The sequence below is a fragment of the Alternaria ventricosa genome (assembly GCF_023758065.1).
Source record: "Alternaria ventricosa strain BMP 2768 chromosome Unknown scaffold_7, whole genome shotgun sequence".
Taxonomy (NCBI): domain Eukaryota; kingdom Fungi; phylum Ascomycota; class Dothideomycetes; order Pleosporales; family Pleosporaceae; genus Alternaria; species Alternaria ventricosa.
Window position 1 is genome coordinate 839,365 of NW_026055687.1, and position 19,220 is coordinate 858,584.

At 52.7% G+C, this 19,220-nt stretch overlaps 6 protein-coding genes across 6 annotated transcripts; 3 read left to right on the forward strand and 3 right to left on the reverse strand.

The window, feature by feature from the left end:
• Nucleotides 1-405: 405 nt before the first annotated feature.
• On the forward strand, nucleotides 406-5,426 carry J4E93_005043 (uncharacterized protein; the record flags this gene model as incomplete). Its single annotated transcript, XM_049342966.1, has 5 exons — nucleotides 406-784; nucleotides 835-3,380; nucleotides 3,430-4,065; nucleotides 4,113-4,608; nucleotides 4,660-5,426. 5 exons carry the CDS (start codon nucleotides 406-408, stop codon nucleotides 5,424-5,426), a joined length of 4,824 nt encoding a protein of 1,607 aa, XP_049199966.1.
• Nucleotides 5,427-6,236: 810 nt separating this feature from the next.
• On the reverse strand, nucleotides 6,237-6,829 carry J4E93_005044 (uncharacterized protein; the record flags this gene model as incomplete). The annotated part of the gene is made up of 2 exons (XM_049342967.1): nucleotides 6,237-6,660; nucleotides 6,720-6,829. 2 exons carry the CDS (start codon nucleotides 6,827-6,829, stop codon nucleotides 6,237-6,239), a joined length of 534 nt encoding a protein of 177 aa, XP_049199967.1.
• Nucleotides 6,830-11,228: 4,399 nt separating this feature from the next.
• J4E93_005045 (uncharacterized protein) lies at nucleotides 11,229-12,366 on the forward strand (the record flags this gene model as incomplete). Its single annotated transcript, XM_049342968.1, has 3 exons — nucleotides 11,229-11,232; nucleotides 11,284-11,438; nucleotides 11,629-12,366. The coding sequence occupies 3 exons, from the start codon at nucleotides 11,229-11,231 to the stop codon at nucleotides 12,364-12,366; spliced, it is 897 nt and encodes a 298-aa protein (XP_049199968.1).
• A 795-nt stretch (nucleotides 12,367-13,161) lies between these two features.
• J4E93_005046 (uncharacterized protein) lies at nucleotides 13,162-15,405 on the reverse strand (the record flags this gene model as incomplete). Its single annotated transcript, XM_049342969.1, has 5 exons — nucleotides 13,162-13,342; nucleotides 13,391-13,511; nucleotides 13,561-14,472; nucleotides 14,519-14,605; nucleotides 14,652-15,405. The coding sequence occupies 5 exons, from the start codon at nucleotides 15,403-15,405 to the stop codon at nucleotides 13,162-13,164; spliced, it is 2,055 nt and encodes a 684-aa protein (XP_049199969.1).
• A 1,658-nt stretch (nucleotides 15,406-17,063) lies between these two features.
• On the reverse strand, nucleotides 17,064-17,737 carry J4E93_005047 (uncharacterized protein; the record flags this gene model as incomplete). Its single annotated transcript, XM_049342970.1, has 2 exons — nucleotides 17,064-17,246; nucleotides 17,327-17,737. The coding sequence occupies 2 exons, from the start codon at nucleotides 17,735-17,737 to the stop codon at nucleotides 17,064-17,066; spliced, it is 594 nt and encodes a 197-aa protein (XP_049199970.1).
• Nucleotides 17,738-18,177: 440 nt separating this feature from the next.
• J4E93_005048 (uncharacterized protein) lies at nucleotides 18,178-19,216 on the forward strand (the record flags this gene model as incomplete). The annotated part of the gene is made up of 2 exons (XM_049342971.1): nucleotides 18,178-18,904; nucleotides 18,957-19,216. The coding sequence occupies 2 exons, from the start codon at nucleotides 18,178-18,180 to the stop codon at nucleotides 19,214-19,216; spliced, it is 987 nt and encodes a 328-aa protein (XP_049199971.1).
• Between the last annotated feature and the right edge of the window lie 4 nt (nucleotides 19,217-19,220).

Consider the following 19,220-nt stretch of genomic DNA (forward strand, 5'->3'; position numbering starts at 1 on the left):
AAGAAACATTATGAAATGCAAGTGGGAAAGATTAGCGCAACTCGCCATGCTTCTGCCCAGGTGTGTTTCGTCATGGCCGGCATCTGACGCTGGTCGGACCCCTGGCCTCAGCACCTCCGAAACTCCGCTAGAGCTAAGCCGCCAAATGTTCGGACGGTGCAACTCAACGCCTGGAATCGATTGCGTACGACTTGAGGACAGATTGTACGTGTAAAGATTATCTTGCATCCCAAATACATCAACATTCGGATTGTCACCAGGCAGCAGCAATTGGGAGGATGCGTGTCATCTTTCAAGTCGACTGAACCAGACATACAGCTGTCCATGAGCCCTCCACCATAAAGACACGACGCCGCGCACCACACTTTTGTCGCATACACACGTACACCACAACCTTCTCGCGCCATGTCGAGCACCGACGGCGACGACCATGTCGCGTCGACACTCCAGGAAACAATCGTCGACCTGGACCCCCGACCTATCACCGTCGCAGTCAACCCAGTAGCTCTGGTAGTGACAGAATGCATTACCGTTACGTCGGCGATGCGAAAGCACGCCCGCTGGGCACACTCCTCAGTCGCGGCCATACTGGGGAGCTCTTCCAACAAGACACCGGCTGTGCAACGACGCGACCGCACGGGACAGGGCATCATAAGCGCGGGAGAGCAAGAGGAGGCTGTCCCGAGCAGATGGGGCCTGCGGGGGAAGAAGGGCAAGAGCATGCAGGACAACCCCCTCATGTCTGCCTTTGCGCGCTTGAGGAACGACCTGAAGGGCTGCAAAGGTGAATGCTACAGTCGGGACAATACATGGGCAATGCTAATGCTGCACCAGACATCCGGACCTTCGATACCCCCTCCATGCTCCACCCCTTCCTACAAGTCATCCGCTCATCCTCCACCTCCGCGCCCATCACCTCGCTCGCCCTCATCGCTATAACCAAATTTCTGTCGTACGGCATCATTGGCCATGACTCTCCACGTCTACCAGAAGCTATGCAGCAGCTCTCCTCCGCCATTACACACTGCCGATTCGAAGCCAGCGACTCGGCTGCCGACGAGATCGTTCTCCTTCGTATCCTCAGGCTTATGGAAGTCATGATCTCAGGTCGCGGAGGAGAAGTACTAGGCGACGAGAGCGTATGTGAGATGATGGAGACAGGCTTGAGCATGTGCTGTCAGGCGAGACTATCAGAGCTGCTCCGACGCTCGGCAGAGATTGCCATGGTTTCCATGTGTCAGGTCATATTCCGCAGGCTGAAGACGCTGGAGATTGAATCGCCAGAGGAGCTGGACGCCATGGACGAAGAGTTGGAAGGTGCGAACGAGCAAGATGGTCTGAGGATGGACCCAACCGCAAATGGTGAAGGAGACTCTGCGCAGCACAAGGTCGAGGCGCTTCAGCAACCAATCGATCCTGAGAAGGGACAGGAAGACAACGACAGTACCGCGAATCCTGCGAGCAGTACTCTCGATCTACCAGCGACCGCCGCGGACGGACAGCCACAGGCCCCTCTCGAGATCAAGCCTTATTCGTTACCATCCATAAGAGAGCTGTTCAGAGTATTGGTCGATCTGCTAGACCCTCACGACCGCCAACACACCGACACCATGCGCGTCATGGCCTTGCGCATCGTAGACGTTGCTCTTGAAGTCGCCGGGCCGTCGATAGCGAGCCATCCCAGTCTGGCCAATCTGGCCAAGGACACTTTGTGCAGGCACATCTTCCAGCTCGTCAGATCAGATAATATGGCCATATTAAACGAGTCATTGCGAGTTGCTGGTACGTTGCTGGCGACATGCAGGAATGTGCTCAAGCTGCAACAAGAGCTCTACCTCTCGTATTTGGTCGCATGCCTTTTTCCACGGGTTGAAATACCCCTTGAACCGGGCATCGAACCTTCTCTGTACGAAGGTGTTCCAAGTGCACCTAGTCTAATCAAGCAGCCGCCGCAACAAAAGAGCAACTCAAGCGGTCGTTCAACTCCAGTGCCTGTCAAGGATCGGCAAAAGCTGGGGCTGGAGGGAGGTGCCCGGAAGCCGGATGCTCGAGAGGCCATGGTGGAGAACTTGGGTGGCGTGGTCCGCATACCCTCCTACATGGCAGAGCTTTTCGTCAACTACGACTGTGAGATTGACCGTGGAGACGTCTGCATGGACATTGTTGGACTTCTCTCCCGAAACGCGTTCCCAGACTCCGCAACATGGAGTACTGTCAATGTACCTCCACTGTGTTTGGACGCACTGCTTGGCTTCGTGCAATCCATGGCAGATCGCCTCGACGACGAGCCTGTAACTGAAGGCTATCCAAGCGTTGAATCACTCCGCGAGCAGCGAGCGCGCAAGGCGATCATCATCCGCGGTGCCACTAAATTCAACGAAAAGCCCAAGGCTGGTATCGCCTACCTGGCACAACAGGGGATCATCCGAGACCCGGATGATCCTAAATGCATCGCCGAGTTTGTCAAAGGTACTACGAGAGTCGACAAGAAAGTATTGGGCGAGTTCATCTCGAAGAAGGGAAACGAGGCGATCTTGAGCGAGTTTATCAACTTGTTCGACTTCAAAGGACAGCGGATAGATGAAGCGCTTCGACAACTCCTGCACGCCTTCCGTCTCCCTGGTGAATCGGCCCTGATCGAGCGAATTCTGACAGAGTTCTCTGAGACGTACTTCAACATGGTCAAGCCTGAGGGAATTGCCAACGGCGATGCCATCTATATCCTCACATACGCTGTCATTATGCTGAACACCGATCAACACAACCCCAACTTGAAGACGAAACGAATGCAGTTGGAAGATTTCACCAAGAATGTTCGAGGTGTTAACAATGGCAAGGACTTTGAGCCTGAGTTCTTGCAAGGAATCTATGAGTCCATCAAGAATCGCGAGATTATTTTACCCGAGGAGCACAGCGATCGAAACGCATACGACCACGCGTGGAAAGAGCTGCTAGTCAAGTGTCAGTCGACGTCTGACATAGTCATCTGCGACACCAACATCTTCGATGCCGACATGTTCGCTGCCACATGGAAGCCAATCATAGCAACCCTATCCTACGTGTTTATGTCTGCTACTGACGATGCGGTCTTTTCCCGCGTTGTACAGGGCTTTGACCAATGCGCTCAAATCGCTGCTAAGTACGGCCTTACTGATGCTCTCGACCGTATTATCTCGTGCTTGTCGTACATCAGCACGTTGGCGCCCGATGTGCCACCAAGCACTTCACTCAACACTGAGGTCCAAGCCGACAAGAAGAGCGTCATGGTCAGCGAGACTGCTGTGCGATTCGGTCGTGACGGCAGGGCGCAGCTAGCGACCGTAGTCTTGTTCCAGGTCATCAAGGGTAACGAAGCATCGATAAGAGATGGGTGGCAGCATGTAAGGTCTTCGATTTTGTTGTTCCTGTGTACAGTGCTAACGATAATAGCTTATTCGTATCATGGTGAACTTATTCGTTAACTCGCTGATACCACCCTACTTCCTTTCTTTCCAGAAGACGCTCGCCCTAGCACCCATACCGCTCCAGAATCCCGCGCAAGTCATTGACCGTGCAGAGCGACCAGCAGACACCGGCATCTTCTCGGCACTGACATCATACGTCTCGAGCTTTGCCAATGACGAGCCACCGGAGCCATCAGATCAAGAGATTGAGTACACTCTTTGTACTGTAGATACGGTCAAGGAATGTCACTTCGAGGATATCCTTGCGAACATCAGTCAGCTGCCAGTGGAGTCTTTGCGATCACTTCTGTCATCTCTACTTGAGCATCTACCTGAAGATGGTTCACCCAGAGTCATTGTCGTGAAGCCTGAGATACCTGGCGCAAGTCCGCGAACGACCGGTCCTAGACAGAAGGGCAAAGGTCCGCTATACGACCCAAGTCTTGTTTTTGTCCTTGAGCTGGCGACTGTACTAGCGCTGAGGGATGAAGAGACGGTCAAAGAACTTGCTAAGGATGTGACGGATGCCTTGGCGTCTGTCATCCGAGACGCTTCTAAGCATCACTACGTGGTCATTGCACGATCAGTATACTATCTTCTGAGCCTACTCAAAGCTAGCAACGTAAGTCCCGATGCACTGCGAAGATATTCCAATACTAATCGATTCAGGACTATGACTTCATCCGCGCGCCAGTTCTTATGCACACCTTTTCCAGCTTCAATGATGCTCTGCTGCACGAGTGCGCACAACCAATCCTAAAAGGTCTGACAGACTGCTGTAAAGGCCCGAATGCTCTTCGTAGCGAACTTGCCGGATCACCAGATTTCTGGACCATTCTCAGCAGACTTTCAGGAGTGCCTGATGCTGCTGGGGAAGTATTCCAACTCGTCGAAGACCTTACCACTTCGCCTCAACCTGGCATCACTGCTGATAACTACGAAGCTGCTATTGCGCTTCTCAATGAGTTCGCGACTGCAGCTCAAGTTGGAGCTCGAGAAGAGCAACTGCATGACCAAGCTGCACGACGTAACAAGGGCCAGAAGCCTAAGAAGCTTGAGAGCAACGAAGTCGTCGTACGCGGCAGCACTGCTATGAGCATTGTCTTCCAACTTTCCAGCAGGGTACCAAACTTTATCGAGCAGTCTCACCTTGAGACTACTGAAGGTAGGAACACTTCTCGCTTCGTCAAGTATCGAGGTGCTAACACGTTTCCAGCATGGACCGCGTACTGGTCTCCTATTCTCAAGACTCTCGCGCATCAATGTCTCAACCCTTGCCGCTCCCTACGCCAGCAAGCCTTCTCCTCACTTCAACGAACCCTTCTTTCCAACGACCTCGCTTCCCCGGAGCACCGAGAATGGACCGCGATCTTCAGCGAAGTCCTCATACCCCTCATCACCCAGCTGCTCAAACCAGAAGTCTACCAATCTGATCCACTGGGCATGAGCGAGACTAGGATCAGGGCCGCCACACTTCTGAGCAAGGTCTTCCTGCACTATCTAGTGCTGCTTGACGGCCTCTCGGGTGAAGAAAATGAAGAAGGAGAAAAAAGCCTGTCTTTCGAAGACTTGTGGATCACAATAGTTGGCCTCATGGATCGCTTGGGCAATAGCGGACAAGGCGACATGGATGAAGCCGTCGCCGAGAATCTCAAAAACATGCTTTTGGTACTTAGCAACGGCGGATACCTCGCTCCACCTGATGAAAACCCCAAACGCGAGGAACTTTGGCACGAGACGTGGAAACGCATCAACCGCTTCCAACCCAACCTCTTCGCTGAGCTGTTCCCGGAAGAAGCCGGAAAGCCAGCAAGACCGCGACCCTGTAAGGATGAGCGAGCGGCGAAGGCTGAGCCGGTGATTGATGGCAGGGAAATGGACGTGGCTGAGAGGAAGAAGGGAGGTAGCAGTAGTGGCGAGACTGCGGATGGCAGTGAGGAGGGTGAAGAGGAGAAGGACAAGGTGGCTGAGAAAGAAGGCTAGCATCTTCTGTATCACTATGGCACTAGATGAGAGGGGTTGTTGGCACGTGAGTTTAGCATTATTATCGCATTGCGGTATGAACGGAGTGAGAGGTAATGAAGAGAATTACATGTTACGACACAACATACATTTCTTTTGCTGCCTCGTGGTCTTTTCGATGCCCTAAACTTGTCATATCATGCTTATCGAGATTTTGCACGCTATCAACTGGTAGTCAGGCTGAGCGGAGTCGTTAACATACAGCACAAAACTTCACACATCTACCCAAAGCACGAGGGAACCAAATAAACTAAATCGGAGTAAAAGCCATGCTACTTGGCTTGGATGTAAACATTCGAACACTTCATCTGTTTCTCGCAAAATCTACATTGAAAACTCTCTCCTTCCGTAACCCCTCGTTTACTTCAAGCATGAGCCATGGCAGCAGCAGCAGCAGCAGCAGCAGCGGCGGGAGTCTCGGCAGGAGCTGCTTCTGCGGTAGTCATAGGCATCTCAGCAGGGGGTGCCTCAGCGGGTGCCTCAGCGGGTGCCTCAGCGGGTGCTTCGGCAGCGGCTGTCGTCTCTGCTGGGGCTTCTGCGGCAGATGTCGTTGCGGGCGCTTCTTCAGCGGGTGGTGCCTCAGCTGGAGCTTCTTCAGCGGGCGCTTCCTCAGCTGGTGCCTCCTCTGCAGGGGCTTCCTCAGCTGGGGCTTCAGCGGGAGGGGCAGGAGGGGCAGCAGCGGGATCCTCTGGGGGTGCAGGTACGAAACTACCAAAGAGTCAGTGTCTGTATAACCAAGAGCAAGACGAAAAGTCCAAGAGGGTTCAAGACTTACGCAGCAGCATCCAGAGCAAGTTTGCCCGCAGTTCCGCCGACGACGTCGGTTCCATCAGTGCTTGATTCGCTCTGCTGGCTCAACTTGACATAGTCGGCCAACTGTTGCGTACTGGCAGGGTTGACCATCATAACCTGACCCTCCTGGCAATGCGGTCCAGTAGCACAGTACAGGAACATGGGGTCCGCGCTCGTGATGGGCATGTTGAAAGTTCCGACATCTGTCTGACCGTCCTCGAAGGGAATGTGACCGCTGTGGATACCGCCTTCCATAGGAGTGCATGCTGTATCGGCGGTCGACTGAGTGACGGTGTGGTTGCCGTTGGAGAATTGGAATTGGACAATGTCGCCGACTGCTGCGGTGATGGTGTTGGGGATGAAGGTGTCCTGGGGTCCACCGACGATTACGGGGATGATCTGGCTGGCGCGGCGAAGTGGGTTGGCTTGTCTTTGGTCAGCAGAGACTAAATGAGAACATACGTGAATGACATACACTTGATACTAGGCAGCCTGTTGACAGTCCTGAAGGCCGGGCCTGGAAGCGCACTCGCCGTAGCGATCAAAGCAACAGAGAAGATGGTTGACTTCATTGTGTAGTAGCGAATAGCTTGAGTTACAAAAAGGTACCGAGGGTATAGAAATAAGAGCTAGACTACCGTTCAACGGTGGACTGAAGAATCGAAAGTAGAGATTATGTAAAGACCGTTCTACGGTTTGCGTAGTCAAAAGAGCGATGCGAAGAGAATGAAGGATAGAAAGACACCAACTGAGCAAGAACCCACCTACAAGTACCTTTAGCTCATATACGCTTGCATCCTCCACTATCACATCCTCCACACGCCCGAATCAACCCTTTGCCTCCTCTATCCACACCATGAATCTTGCCTACGTAGCTTACCTCCTGCCCATAACATCTCAAACGTTGAAAATGGCCTGAGGAATCTTAGGGCAGCCACAGGCCAACCTATGGCGCACAGCCATGTGGATACCCGAGCTGTAAGACCAGGGCGGCCAAGCTGTCGCATTGTTGCACGTAGCCTAAACGATGTTTGACAGCCTTGTTTGCCAAGAGAAGGCATGGGAAAAGCGCATGGGTGAGGCGGTTGGATGCCGTTTGAAGATAAGTGGGGAGAGGAGTGCCGAGTTGCATCATGGTCGTTTGGAAACCTCAAGTGCCTTACCAGGCGTGGCGCTTAGGCTTGGGGAGGCAGAGGCGGGTAAACGGCAGGGTATGTTTGGGCGATGGGTGAACTCATATCCTGAAGTGGTGATGCGCGCGCTGATGGTTTTGACGGAGTTGTGGGTTTGCGCGATGGTCGAGGTCTGGGAAGGAACGTCGGCGACGCCCTTCGCAGAAGATAGGACTCGCAAAGATTCGCAATACTGATAGTCTTTCTAACGCATCAACATATCATGTAAAAAAACAAACCGCATTCACGATGCGATCGAGGCTGTGGGTACCCAGGGGTCTGGCAAGCATGTCGCAGGAGGTCGGTGCTTGGTTCCTGCCTCGGTAGACGGCCTGGAAGCTGGAAGCGGGAAGCGAACGTTTGGGTCCACCGCGACCCGCGGTCTCCTGTGAGTCCGCGGTCCTCCGTACACCAAACACTACATGTCCGGCTTGGCTCAGCGCATGACTACTGCTTTTTTGTGAGTAATGCGATGGTGATTCAAATGGGTGTCTATACCGTGAGATGGATATAGCATCCACTTGCCGACACCCGGAGATCCCTCTCTATGAGGCATGATTAGTATTGTCTCCATGACGACAGCAGCTGTGCTCAGATTGGGTGGAACTCTCCTATCTGCTACTTTTTGGACGTCGCATTTCGCTCCAGTAGCTGCGAGCGCATCGTTCACGCTCAAGCAAAAGCTCTGGTTGTCCCCGTCAGGTTTATCGACATGGATGGAAGGCTGAAATTGTTGATTCTGATGACTGTTGCAGTATGCTCTCTACCCTCGAGGATGTAGCCAGGCGTCAAAGGCATTCTCAGTGTCGATTGATCCCATTCTCGTCAACGAAACCTCATCAGTGTTTCTCCTGGTGTACGATAGAAACTGCTAGCATTCTGACCGAAGGCTTGATCTGGGTATGTAGGAGGTGCGCTCTTAGGTGAACAGAGAAAACGAGATGTAAGGAAGGTGAGTCGCCGTCATTTGACGATGAAAAGAGGAATTAAATCAGATCTGGGGTTGTCAATAATCAGAGCTGACATGTACCTACACGTGACATTACTGTTCAGCTTCGCCGCACAGCTGCAGGTTTCAGAGAACTGAAGCTTACGCCGCACCCCGCATTCTTTGCTTCCTAAGAATATCTGTCATTCACTCGACCAGTCATCACCCTACAGTTCCGACGATTTGGTCTCCCTGTCATGGCGAATCTTGTGGAATTGCCAGCTGAACTGCTCATAGACATAGTACATTCGTGTTCGCACACGGACATCAAGCATCTCAGCGAGACATGCCGCCTTCTCCGCAACAAACTGGTACCGTTTACTCCCGCTCCCATCCTCAAAAGCTCTTTTAATCGGTTCCTTAGCTACCAGAGCTTTTCCGTGACCTTGATCTGAGCACCCACAATGCCGATGTCGAATGTTCTACCGATGTTTACCGCGAAGGCAGAGTCGTGCGACCCCGGCCCGCCAGAGGCCGAAAATCGTTCATACCTCCCCGGTTCCTCGCTAGAGAATGGCATAGTATCGACAAAAGCACTGCTATGAAGCAAGAGCTATTGATACGGACCATTACCGAGAAACCCATCTACGCGAAATATGTGCGTAAGTTGCACTGGACAGTTCTTGACAGCTACCAAAACATTACCCATCATCGAGAGCTGTTCGATCCGCGACCCCGTTGCTGGCGCGCCCTTTACGCTGAGCTGGATTGTGCCCCACATGCTCGTGGCATAGGTATGATACATGAACCCGGATCGGGGTTTCAGCTCAGTGCAACCGACAAGCTACATCTTACATGGAAAATGTTTTACGACAACGACAACAGAAGGACCCCTACCGAGGCGTACGAAAGTACTCTCAGCAAAAAATGCGAGAAGTTCCCACCGGAATATGGTAGGCTATAGCTTCGACAAACGAGGATAGATCTTAACACTACCAGATCCTCTCTGGCGAACATTCCAGAGCTTCGTACATGTGGTGAAGGTTGACCTGTGCTGGCTTAGGTAAGACTGACAGATGCGTATATATTACTAGGCTGATGTTGAAAACCAAAGACCCTGGCGGGAAGCCACTTTGCCGAAACGACTCTTCCATGATGCTCGATCCATTCGACTTAGCGGGCGTATGACGCGCGAATTTGTGACTTGCATTCTCGGGGGGCCACATCTTGAGAGCTTGGATCTGGACGATCTCAAGCTATGGGCGGAGCCGGTACCAGCTTCTAATTCCCACCCAAAATCATCCGGGTCGGGATTCAAAGGCCTTTTCTCAGACACAGCGGAGCCTGAGCTAGCACCGCCAGCTTCGAACCAACTCCAAGAGCTACGCAAGTACCTCGACGTAAATCGTGCCAGACTGCAGATGCGACAAAGCGAGCGAGTGCTGGCAGAAACCCTCGACACGCTCGCAGCCCGCCAGTCTGTCCTTAAATCTCTTCATATCACCATAGCAGGGCCGGATACAGGTTGCTATTACACTACACAGGATACAGCGATGTATCACTCATGGGCACGTTTCCTAGCATCGACGCGCAATACTCTATGCAACCTCTTCTTCGAACAATGTGAAGGTATCAGGGAGTCATCCGGCCCTCCTAGGCGCCGTGAGAGAAGGCAGACACAGGGAACCCGTCCGATGGATTGGCTTTTTGTGGAACAGGTGCTGCCTGTTTTGTTAGGCGCTCCATGGCCGCACATAAAGCGCATGGAAATCAAAGGCGTATGCCAAATCGACAGCTTGTACCATTACCAGCTTGGGCGGAACAAGGAAGTGGTACATGTGGTAGTCCTTCCACAGGCTACAGAGCAGCTTCGTAAGCTGCTGGACCACGAAGCAGAGTTGGTAATCGAAGAGGGGTCGTCTGCAAAGTGTGAGCATGTCGATCCAGCTGATCCAGGCATCCCGCCCATATACAGCCAATGGGAAGACTGGACAGCGATCATGGATAAGCGTGAGAAACAGAACCACCGCGATAGCGACAGCGACAGCGACAGCGCGAGAAACGAGACTGGCGGACTTGCGACTTGTCGTATCAGCGATTACGAGCAGATATCATTCCGATGGTCAGACGGTTTGATAGATGAGAACAGCGCTATTCGTATTGCAGATCCAGAATACCTGCCGGATACGGAGCTATTGGGAGGACCCAATCCCGAAATCGAGAGAGCATGAATGAAAGCTTGAAGGCCTTCTATAGGTCTCAGTAGGAAGAGGATCTGGTCTTCATACGTACACCTTGATATGACTAGGATTCATAGCCATCAGGCAGAGCATCGGAATGTTCGAGTCTTCAAACACATACAGGGTCTGCCGTCGTGCTGTGGTGAGCAGCGCTCAGGGCGAACGCCCGGGCCCCGACGGATTGGACATAGCGCGCTTCGGCCGGAATTACTTTTCCGCCAGCCTGTAATTTTCTCTGAGCTCCCACCCACCCATTCATCTTTAGTCCCAAGCTTCACGGGCACCTCACGGAAGACCAGCTCCAGCAGCCTTGGGGCCAGGGTCGCACTATTCACGATGCATACACGCATGCTGCTAGCCCCACGTACGGGTGCTGCTGCATTGGACCGCGACCTCGGCTGAACGCGATCCATGAGTGCGGAGACCGATTCCAACCGCTCTCCGCACCACGTTGCCAAACTCAACTACCCAGATACCCTTCCTCATACCATTTCACAAGATGCGGACAGTCTCGGCGCTAGCTTCGCCTCTGCGGAGATCAACACCTACAACGGCCCGCCAGAGCGCGCGGAGATGCTTCTCGAGCTCCAACAACCTGCAGGCTACATGGGGGTTTATAGGACTGGGACGCATGGGTTAGTACTCTGGCAGCTCACATGATCACCATGTCCTAACATCAAATACAGGGTATCCCATGGCGAAGAACCTCAGAGCAAAGATACCCGCTGAAGACACACTCTTCGTGCACGATGTCAATACCGCAGCTACAAAGCAATTCCTCGAGGAGCATCCACAGGGCGTACGAGTGGCTGAGAACGTACGAGAAGTCGCTGAAAAAGCCGTACGTATACCTCTTTCACTACTTCCAGCACTCTCGTGATGAATTAATTGTTCTATCAATGATCTAAGTTGGGGGCCATTCGTGGCCCTTCTCCTGATTACACAAAAATTATAGCCAATCCTCTGATGCTTTATACACAACACACCTTCTCGTCAAGAACTTCGAGTGCAGTTCACTGACAGTGTTGCAGGAAACTATCGTCACATCCTTGCCAGAACCTAAGCATGTCAAGGCAGTCTTCAAGGAGATGCTGGAACCAGCTACTCTTCTTTCAGACAGCTCCATCAACAAGGAACGTTTCTTCATCGATTGCTCAACCATTGATCCTATGACGTCTGGTGAGGTAGCGGAAGCTGCTCACTCCACTGGTCAAGGAAAGTTCATTGATGCGCCGATGTCTGGTGGTGTCGTTGGTGCACAGGCTGGTACGCTCACCTTCATGATCGGTGCGCCGCCTGAGGCAGTCGAAGGTGCCACTAAAGTCCTGTCATTAATGGGTCGGAGAGTGGTTCACCTTGGCGGACCAGGTGCCGGTCTCAAGGGCAAGCTGGCCAACAATTATCTACTCGCACTCAACAACATCGCGACGGCAGAAGCAATGAGTATGGGTGTGAAATGGGGTCTTGACCCCAAAGCACTAGCCGGTATGATCAACACAGCGACCGGCAAGTGCTGGCCCAGTGAGGTCAACAACCCCGTTCCTGGTGTTATTGAGGGCTCTCCAGCGAGCAGAGGCTACGAGGGAGGATTCGGCATAGGCTTGGCCAGCAAAGACCTAAAACTTGCGCTGAAGGCTGCTGATGAGGCTGGTGTCAAACTTGCGTTAGGAGAGCCAGCAAGAGCGCTCTACGATGCTTGCGAGAAAGCCGAAAACTGCAAGGGCAAAGATTTCTCAGTAGTCTACAGGTATCTTGGAGGCAAGGAGTAGACAACATGACTATGATCAACATCAATAACCGCTTCACACATTCTCTCCTTCCCTCTTGATGTACATCTGATGAGTTGCACAGTCGTGCCTATCGTGAAGACCCTTGGAGAGCGAATAGGAGCTCCGTCGTCCTTGCCTGTGTCACGTGTGCTATGCAGTGATGGGAGGAGGGGAAACTTTTGGTCAAGGTGGGAGTCAGACGTGGATAGCACTGCAACGCATGTCGAGACACATAGAGAAAGAAGAGACCTTGTTGTTACGACTAAAAGTGTATACGCCATAAAGTGACTTGAGACCCAGTACTCCATGATTTGTCCGAACATCAGCCCACAAATCGACAATCGATGCAGCAGCGCTGAATGCGCTGCAGTGGATCGAGACAGTAATACATGGATGGAGAAAGTCAGTGATGAAAGATGCCCACAGCCCTTTGATCCCATAACCCATTGACATCCAGACCGTGAACCAGAATGGCAGACATCCAGTACAGCCAAGCCCTGCGACCACAGTTTCGCAAAAATAGACCAGACAACGCGAAACTGGGCTCAGATCCGTAGTGCAAAACAGCAGGGTCGCAGGACAAAATCAACGCAAACATCGGAAGTAGAAGGAAAGATCATGACAGAGCAAGACGAAGGAATTGCAAACGCCCATATCGCACACAAGGGATGATGGATCATCCTGAATAGAATAGGCAGCTCAAAGGTGAGAGAGCCTGTAATCGTACATGTACGAGTCGTATCGTATCGTCGTGAATCATATCGAGCAGAGAGGTCGGAGAGTTCGTAGAAGTCGTTATCTGGAGTAAGGCTTGTTCATAAGCGCGATTTCGCGCGCAACAGTTGCCCACTCCAGGTCGCGGCGAAGAGGCTCATTGCGTCGTTGACGCTGGTACTCTTCCCACTTGAGAAGTTCGTAAGTGAATCGAAGGTGTGGTTGAATTATAACATTAAGTCGTCGTGCCCGAACAAAGCAGCTGGGATGAAGTTAGTTTTAGTAAAATGAAAGACAGCTCATTACTTACTAGGCACGAGGGAAGGATAGGCCCATCTCGTTCATAACTTCAGCAATACAAATCGTTGCAGAACGCGACACACCGACACGGCAATGCACTAAAGTAGCGCCTCCTTCTTTCTTGCCTGCTTCTACAAAAGGTCAGCTATGCGAGTCTCAGCGTGGAGTCATGCCACTCACCAATGAATTTCAGGCAACGCTCAAACTCGCCCCAGAGCGGGTCTACGCCATTGTCCTGAACTCGGTCGACCATCAGGAAGTTCTCGGCAGGCCAGTCGAGCTTCTTCTTAACGTCTTCCGGCCAAGAAAGCGGTTCTCCAACACTCAGGATGCGGTTAATGCCCATAGCGCGGAGAAGCTCCGGGTTGTTAGCGTGTCCAAGGTTGCCGAGGTACATGTAAGGCAAGATCCGACTGGGCAGACTGCCGTCGAGCTTCGAAAGCCAGCGTGGTTCGGAAAGATTCAGAACACTCTGATTGAAGCGAGGAGAGTCTTGAAGGATTCGAGGTTGGATCGCTGTTAGAAGGGCAACATCCGAAGGGTATGCGAAGAAGTTGCGGCCCTTGTCGCGATGCATTTGAATCCAAGCATCGTGAACAGGTAGGCCTTCCGCATACATGAAGTAAGCCAAAGCCAGAAGTGTCGTCTCGGTATAACCATCGGTGCAGTGTAACAAAAACTTGCGTGGCGCAGCAATGTCGTCCATCTCTATCGCTTCGTCTTCTTCTTCCCGTCTTCGCTTCGACCGCCGGACCTCATGTGGGTTCGCCAGCTCGTACATCCACTTGCACATTTCCATCAGGCCGTCAACTTCGCCATGGGCCCATGTAGGAGGCATAATGCTTCCGGACGAGGGAAATTCCATGTGCAGGGTAGACTTGCGGTGAACTCGTTCCAGGCCCATGCGGAGAGCTCGGAGCGAGCGCGATTCGGGTACATGCGCAAGATCGGTCGCTTCAATCAGCATATCGTAGCCTTCTTCTCCCACACAATCCGGATGCAGTGCTTGATCAGGCGTTGGTCCCAGGAAGACGTTGTTGCTGATCTCAGTTGCTTTCGACATTGCGCTCATCTCATATCGCTCCCAGTAAACTTTATACGTTAGCGGTGAACAACCTCCTTTCACGTCACAACTTACAGAAATCAGCAATCTTTCCCGTCATGTCGCCCGCGGAATTGATAGCGATGAGCTTTGGGTACTTCTCCTGCATGGACGCAAAGGGATCTAAACTTATTAGTGTTATACACTCGAGAGTAGTCACTAAGCGTACCTGAGAGCATGAAGGTGTTGAACAGGCAATGGGGAAATCCGTTCCTTGCTTCATACTGCCTCTGCGCCCTGGAAATCTTCTGGGCAAGCGCAATCGTGTCTTGCGGCTTGGTTTTGTGATCGCCGTATACTATGATGTCTGACACCATAGCCAGTTTACAGGCCTGGATCTGGAAGTTGCGCACAGAAAATCCATCCTTGGGGTCACATTCAATGAACCTGGGCTGATCAGAAGACACTGATTCCAGTAGCTCATCCGGTGCGATTGCGCCCTTGAGCTTGGAAGCTGACAAATTCCCGCCGGTCTTGACGACAGTAATACTGCGAATGCATCTGGGAACTTTCCGACCGCTTCTGCGACGCGAAGAGAAGAAAGCAAGCTGTATCTGATTCTCGGAGTGAAGACCATGCATCCACGGGAAGACTTGGTCAGGGTTCGGAAGCGGTTGCGTTGCAATGTGCTCTAGGGCTTCCGCCATGCGATCCGCGGTGATAGTGTACACGGGCGGGTCATCTGAGTACAATGAACAGTATGCATCTGGCGGGTATGTGATTGACGAGGTTTCAATAAGACTATCCTGGCGCGGGGGCGATGCTGGGGGAGTTGCAGGGAGACCACCAGGAGAGCACTCCGGGATGTGCTTGTTGGGAATGGCAGTAGGCGTACCACGAGAAGAGGTGTTGAGCGACAGGTGCGGTGGAGGTGTCGAAGAACGACCGGGCATAGAAGGATATCTGGCGACAGCAGCAGCCATGTTGACAAGTCCAAGGCTTGGGAATTAGAATGCAGTCGAAGGCGCGCAACGTGTGAAGGGCCTGTGGTGGGCGAGGTATCAATTGGGCAGGCTCCTTGCAATGGCAATAGGCTGGCTAATGGTGATGGTCCCTTCCCAATCGAAGAGATGCAGCGGAGGGGTCAGAGGACCACCAATGTACAGCAGGAGCGTGCGTATCACGACAGAGTGGAGTGACAGGAGTGATCTGTCGCGCAATGATCAGTACACGGGACCGAAGGGCGTCTTATGCCTCGAGCTGTGGGACCTACCGTGATGAAAGTTTGGGGAGACGGCGCACGTTAGTTGTTGAGTTGATCAACAGCCGGGGTTAAAGAGGTAAGCACGAGGGCCGTCGAGAAGTTGCGACCCTTTGCAGGAAGGTACGACCTACAGCGCGACGGTGAACATGATGTGAGGATAGGTGAAGTGAAGAATTGCGGGGAATGGATTGAACTGGATTAAGTCGAGAAGAAAGAAGAAAACATGGAGGGGCGAGGGGCGTCGATGGAGGTTGTAGCCACGACGAGGGATATGGGCGTCTCTAGTGGTTCCCCGCTATCTGACTTTCCCAGCATTCGACAAGGCGCCGTTTTAATTCACCCCACCCAGCTTGGTGGTGCGCGCCACCATGCAATGCCTGCTCTGACAGCTCTGCAATCGTTGGCCCGTGTAGACGACACCGCACACGGGGCATGCACAGAAGCTGTTCCTGCTCCATGACAGCCGCTGGGATTCGGCAGCATCACGGCGCAGTTGTCCAAGGGCGATAAGGATGGCAGTGGGTGGGTCTGGCAGACTGGGCAAGGATGCGTGCGGAGATATGAGGGCACGCAGTGTGCATGCTAAACTAGCCACTATAGCGCTCAAGTCCCGCTAACAAGGACGTCGCCGGCAGCGTGGAATCGGGCTGACAGTTAGTGTGCCATTCGCATGCGGATCCAGCATCATGCCCCACCGGCGTGCAGCTCAGCAATTGCCACCCAACACGCGAGCTTAAAGTCTGGAGCTTCATCGAGCGATTGCCGATCAACCCCGCGTCTTTTGGCACTCTGGAGCCGCCGACGAGACTAGAGTCTGGAGCCTCCTCATGGCTGTCAAACGACCAGCTGCAGACTGCATACGCTTTCGACGTACTAATTAAACACGATTTACGAGGCCACACCGTTTCGTCGACCTCATAACCCCGCATTGTGTTGTCGCTTCTTATCGCTTTGCAAGGGAAGTAGGCCAGGACCAGGTGTCTTTGTTCGTTTACTAAATCCGAGCCTACTATGTATGCCCAAGTATCTGAGTCGTAAGCCCCGATGCATGCTGACGCACGATGAGACCAACGGTCTGAGGCGCATCTTGTCAAGACGCTCTAGACATCGGTTGTAATGACATGTGAAGTGGATTCGTGTAAGATCGTTCGGGTTGGGTTGCTAATATGCAGCCAGTCTACATGGTGGTGACTGATCGCGTGCCTTCCGATACTCCTCTTGCTATACATACACGACCGTCGTATCCCGTTTAATCATGACGCCCAACTCCTCGCATAAACTCGTATCCAAATCCTCATGCGTTACAGATATCATGGAAAGGTATCACTCCAACAGGGTCCATCCCGTAATCCGCGCTCCGCAAGCCAAGAGCTATCCTCATACATCAAGCTCGGCTTTTGAGTTCAGTATATCATCGACGATGGAGCGCTGAACAGCTATCCTGTCCTTATCGCCCGCGTCCTGCTCCCTCAACAGAACCGCGAGTACTTCGATCGGCGGGTCGAGATCGAGCCGTTGCGCTCGCTTCCAGCGCTTCAACCGAGCGATTCCGGTGCATGGCTACATAGCGCAAATCGTGTTAGCGGTGCACCAAGACGTGGGGGAGCCTCGAAAGGCAGGGTGCTGGGTAGTAAACTTACGCCATAGTGCGCGCTCATGTCGAACTCCCTGAGGATCTTCTCGTGCAAGCTTAGAGCTCCCTGGTGTGCCCTTGGTGCGCGCCTTTGCTTCTCCTTTGCGGCCCAGTACTTCTTAATCGCTGCATCTGATATGCGCCGTGCTTGGTCCTCCTCTGGTGTACTCTCAACCTCCTGGGCCTTGACCTCCTGTTCTGTTTGCTCGATGATCGCAGCTTCCGTCGTTGTCGGCTCAGTATCTGAGATATCGACTATCTCCGGCTTGATGTCTTTCAGCTTCGCTTCGAGGAGATTCTTCTTTGCGCCTTGTGCTTTGACGCCGGACTTTGTGACCCTGTTCGTCGTTCCATGGAATGCGAGAGTCGACTGTTGCGATTTGGCCGCTGGGCCCGATGCCTTGCGTTTGGGTGCCATATTGATGTATTTGCGATCGATATTGTGCGATTCTTAGGTATTTGACGTCTTGATGGTTGCGTGCGATGATGGGGTGGTTGGGTTGAGTGACCTCATTCGATTTGCTTGGCGTCGATCGGGGCGCCTTCCCTGGTTGCCGCAGTGATACGCGAGATCGCGCAAACATGTGACCTCGCATCAAATCTCCACCCCCACATCGTGCCGAAACCGTGGGATACTTTGCATGTGCTTTCTACCTTTTCCTGGTAAGTTCAGATCTCCTAGGCATGTCAAGATCGTCAACCTCCTTAGAAGGATCGCGTATACCTGACTAGACATGAAAGTTCGCGATGAGGAGTCTTGACTCGTACATAGAACATGCCATGTTTCTTAGGCCTTCTTCTCTCCTACTGACTATCGACTAGGCGTTGAAACAAGACCTCAAAAACCTGTGATCAACCATGACCTCCACAACACCCCCAGATGTCGCTGCACATGTGGAGGCTCTAATCCCCAAATTCCATCTGACCCGCCTATTGAATTCCGACCAAGCTGGCCGTCGCATCTCCCTTCTGGGCACCATAGACTCCAAACCAGCTCTCCTGCTCGCTGAGCGCGCTGCCTTCGATACGAACCCTGAAATCCTAAACAATTTCTCCACCTCTCTCCGCAACATCAAGAACCTCGGTGCAAACGACATCTACGCCTGGTTCCTGGCGAACTCCAATCCCAGCGACGAAAACCCACCTCCGGACTTCAAGTTGAACCTAATTTACCCCTGTACCGATAAGCACATCAAGAAGTATGAACAACAGCGTTTGAGGGTCGTCACCGAGACTCCAGAGATTTACGCAAAGTATGTCAGGCCGTACATGCAGGCACAGCGTGAAAAGGGCGCGTTGAACTGGGTGTTTAACATCATTGAGGGCCGGACAGAGCAGGAGGATGTCATCTACCGCGAGTCGGGTGAGGAGGGCTTCTTGCTCTTGCCTGATTTGAACTGGGACCGTAAGACGATGGGCAGTCTGCACTTGCTTGGTATCGTGGAGCGAAGAGATATTTGGAGTGTGAGGGATCTGAAAAAGAACATGGCGGAGTGGGTGAAGCATATGCGGGAGAAGATGCTTGAAGCGACTGTGAAGCTTTACCCGGAGCTTGAGAGGGACGAGTTGAAGCTTTACGTGCACTGTGAGTTGATACTGATAAGAGGACCGAAAAGACTTGCTAACGGATAGTGTAGACCAACCGACATACTACCACTTCCACATCCATATCGTCCATGTTTCGCTGGAAGCGGGCAGCACGCAAGCTACCGGAAAGGCTCTCGGTCTTGAGAACATTATTTCGCAACTCGAAACCATGGCTCCTGCTTCGTCCCCATCACCTCCAGGTATGCAAGATGTTAGCTTGACGTATCACCTTGGTGAGAGGAGTGATCTGTGGGAGAAGGTGTATCTGCCGCTCAAGGAGGGACGAGAAGTCAAGGTGGATGACTTTTGAGGAG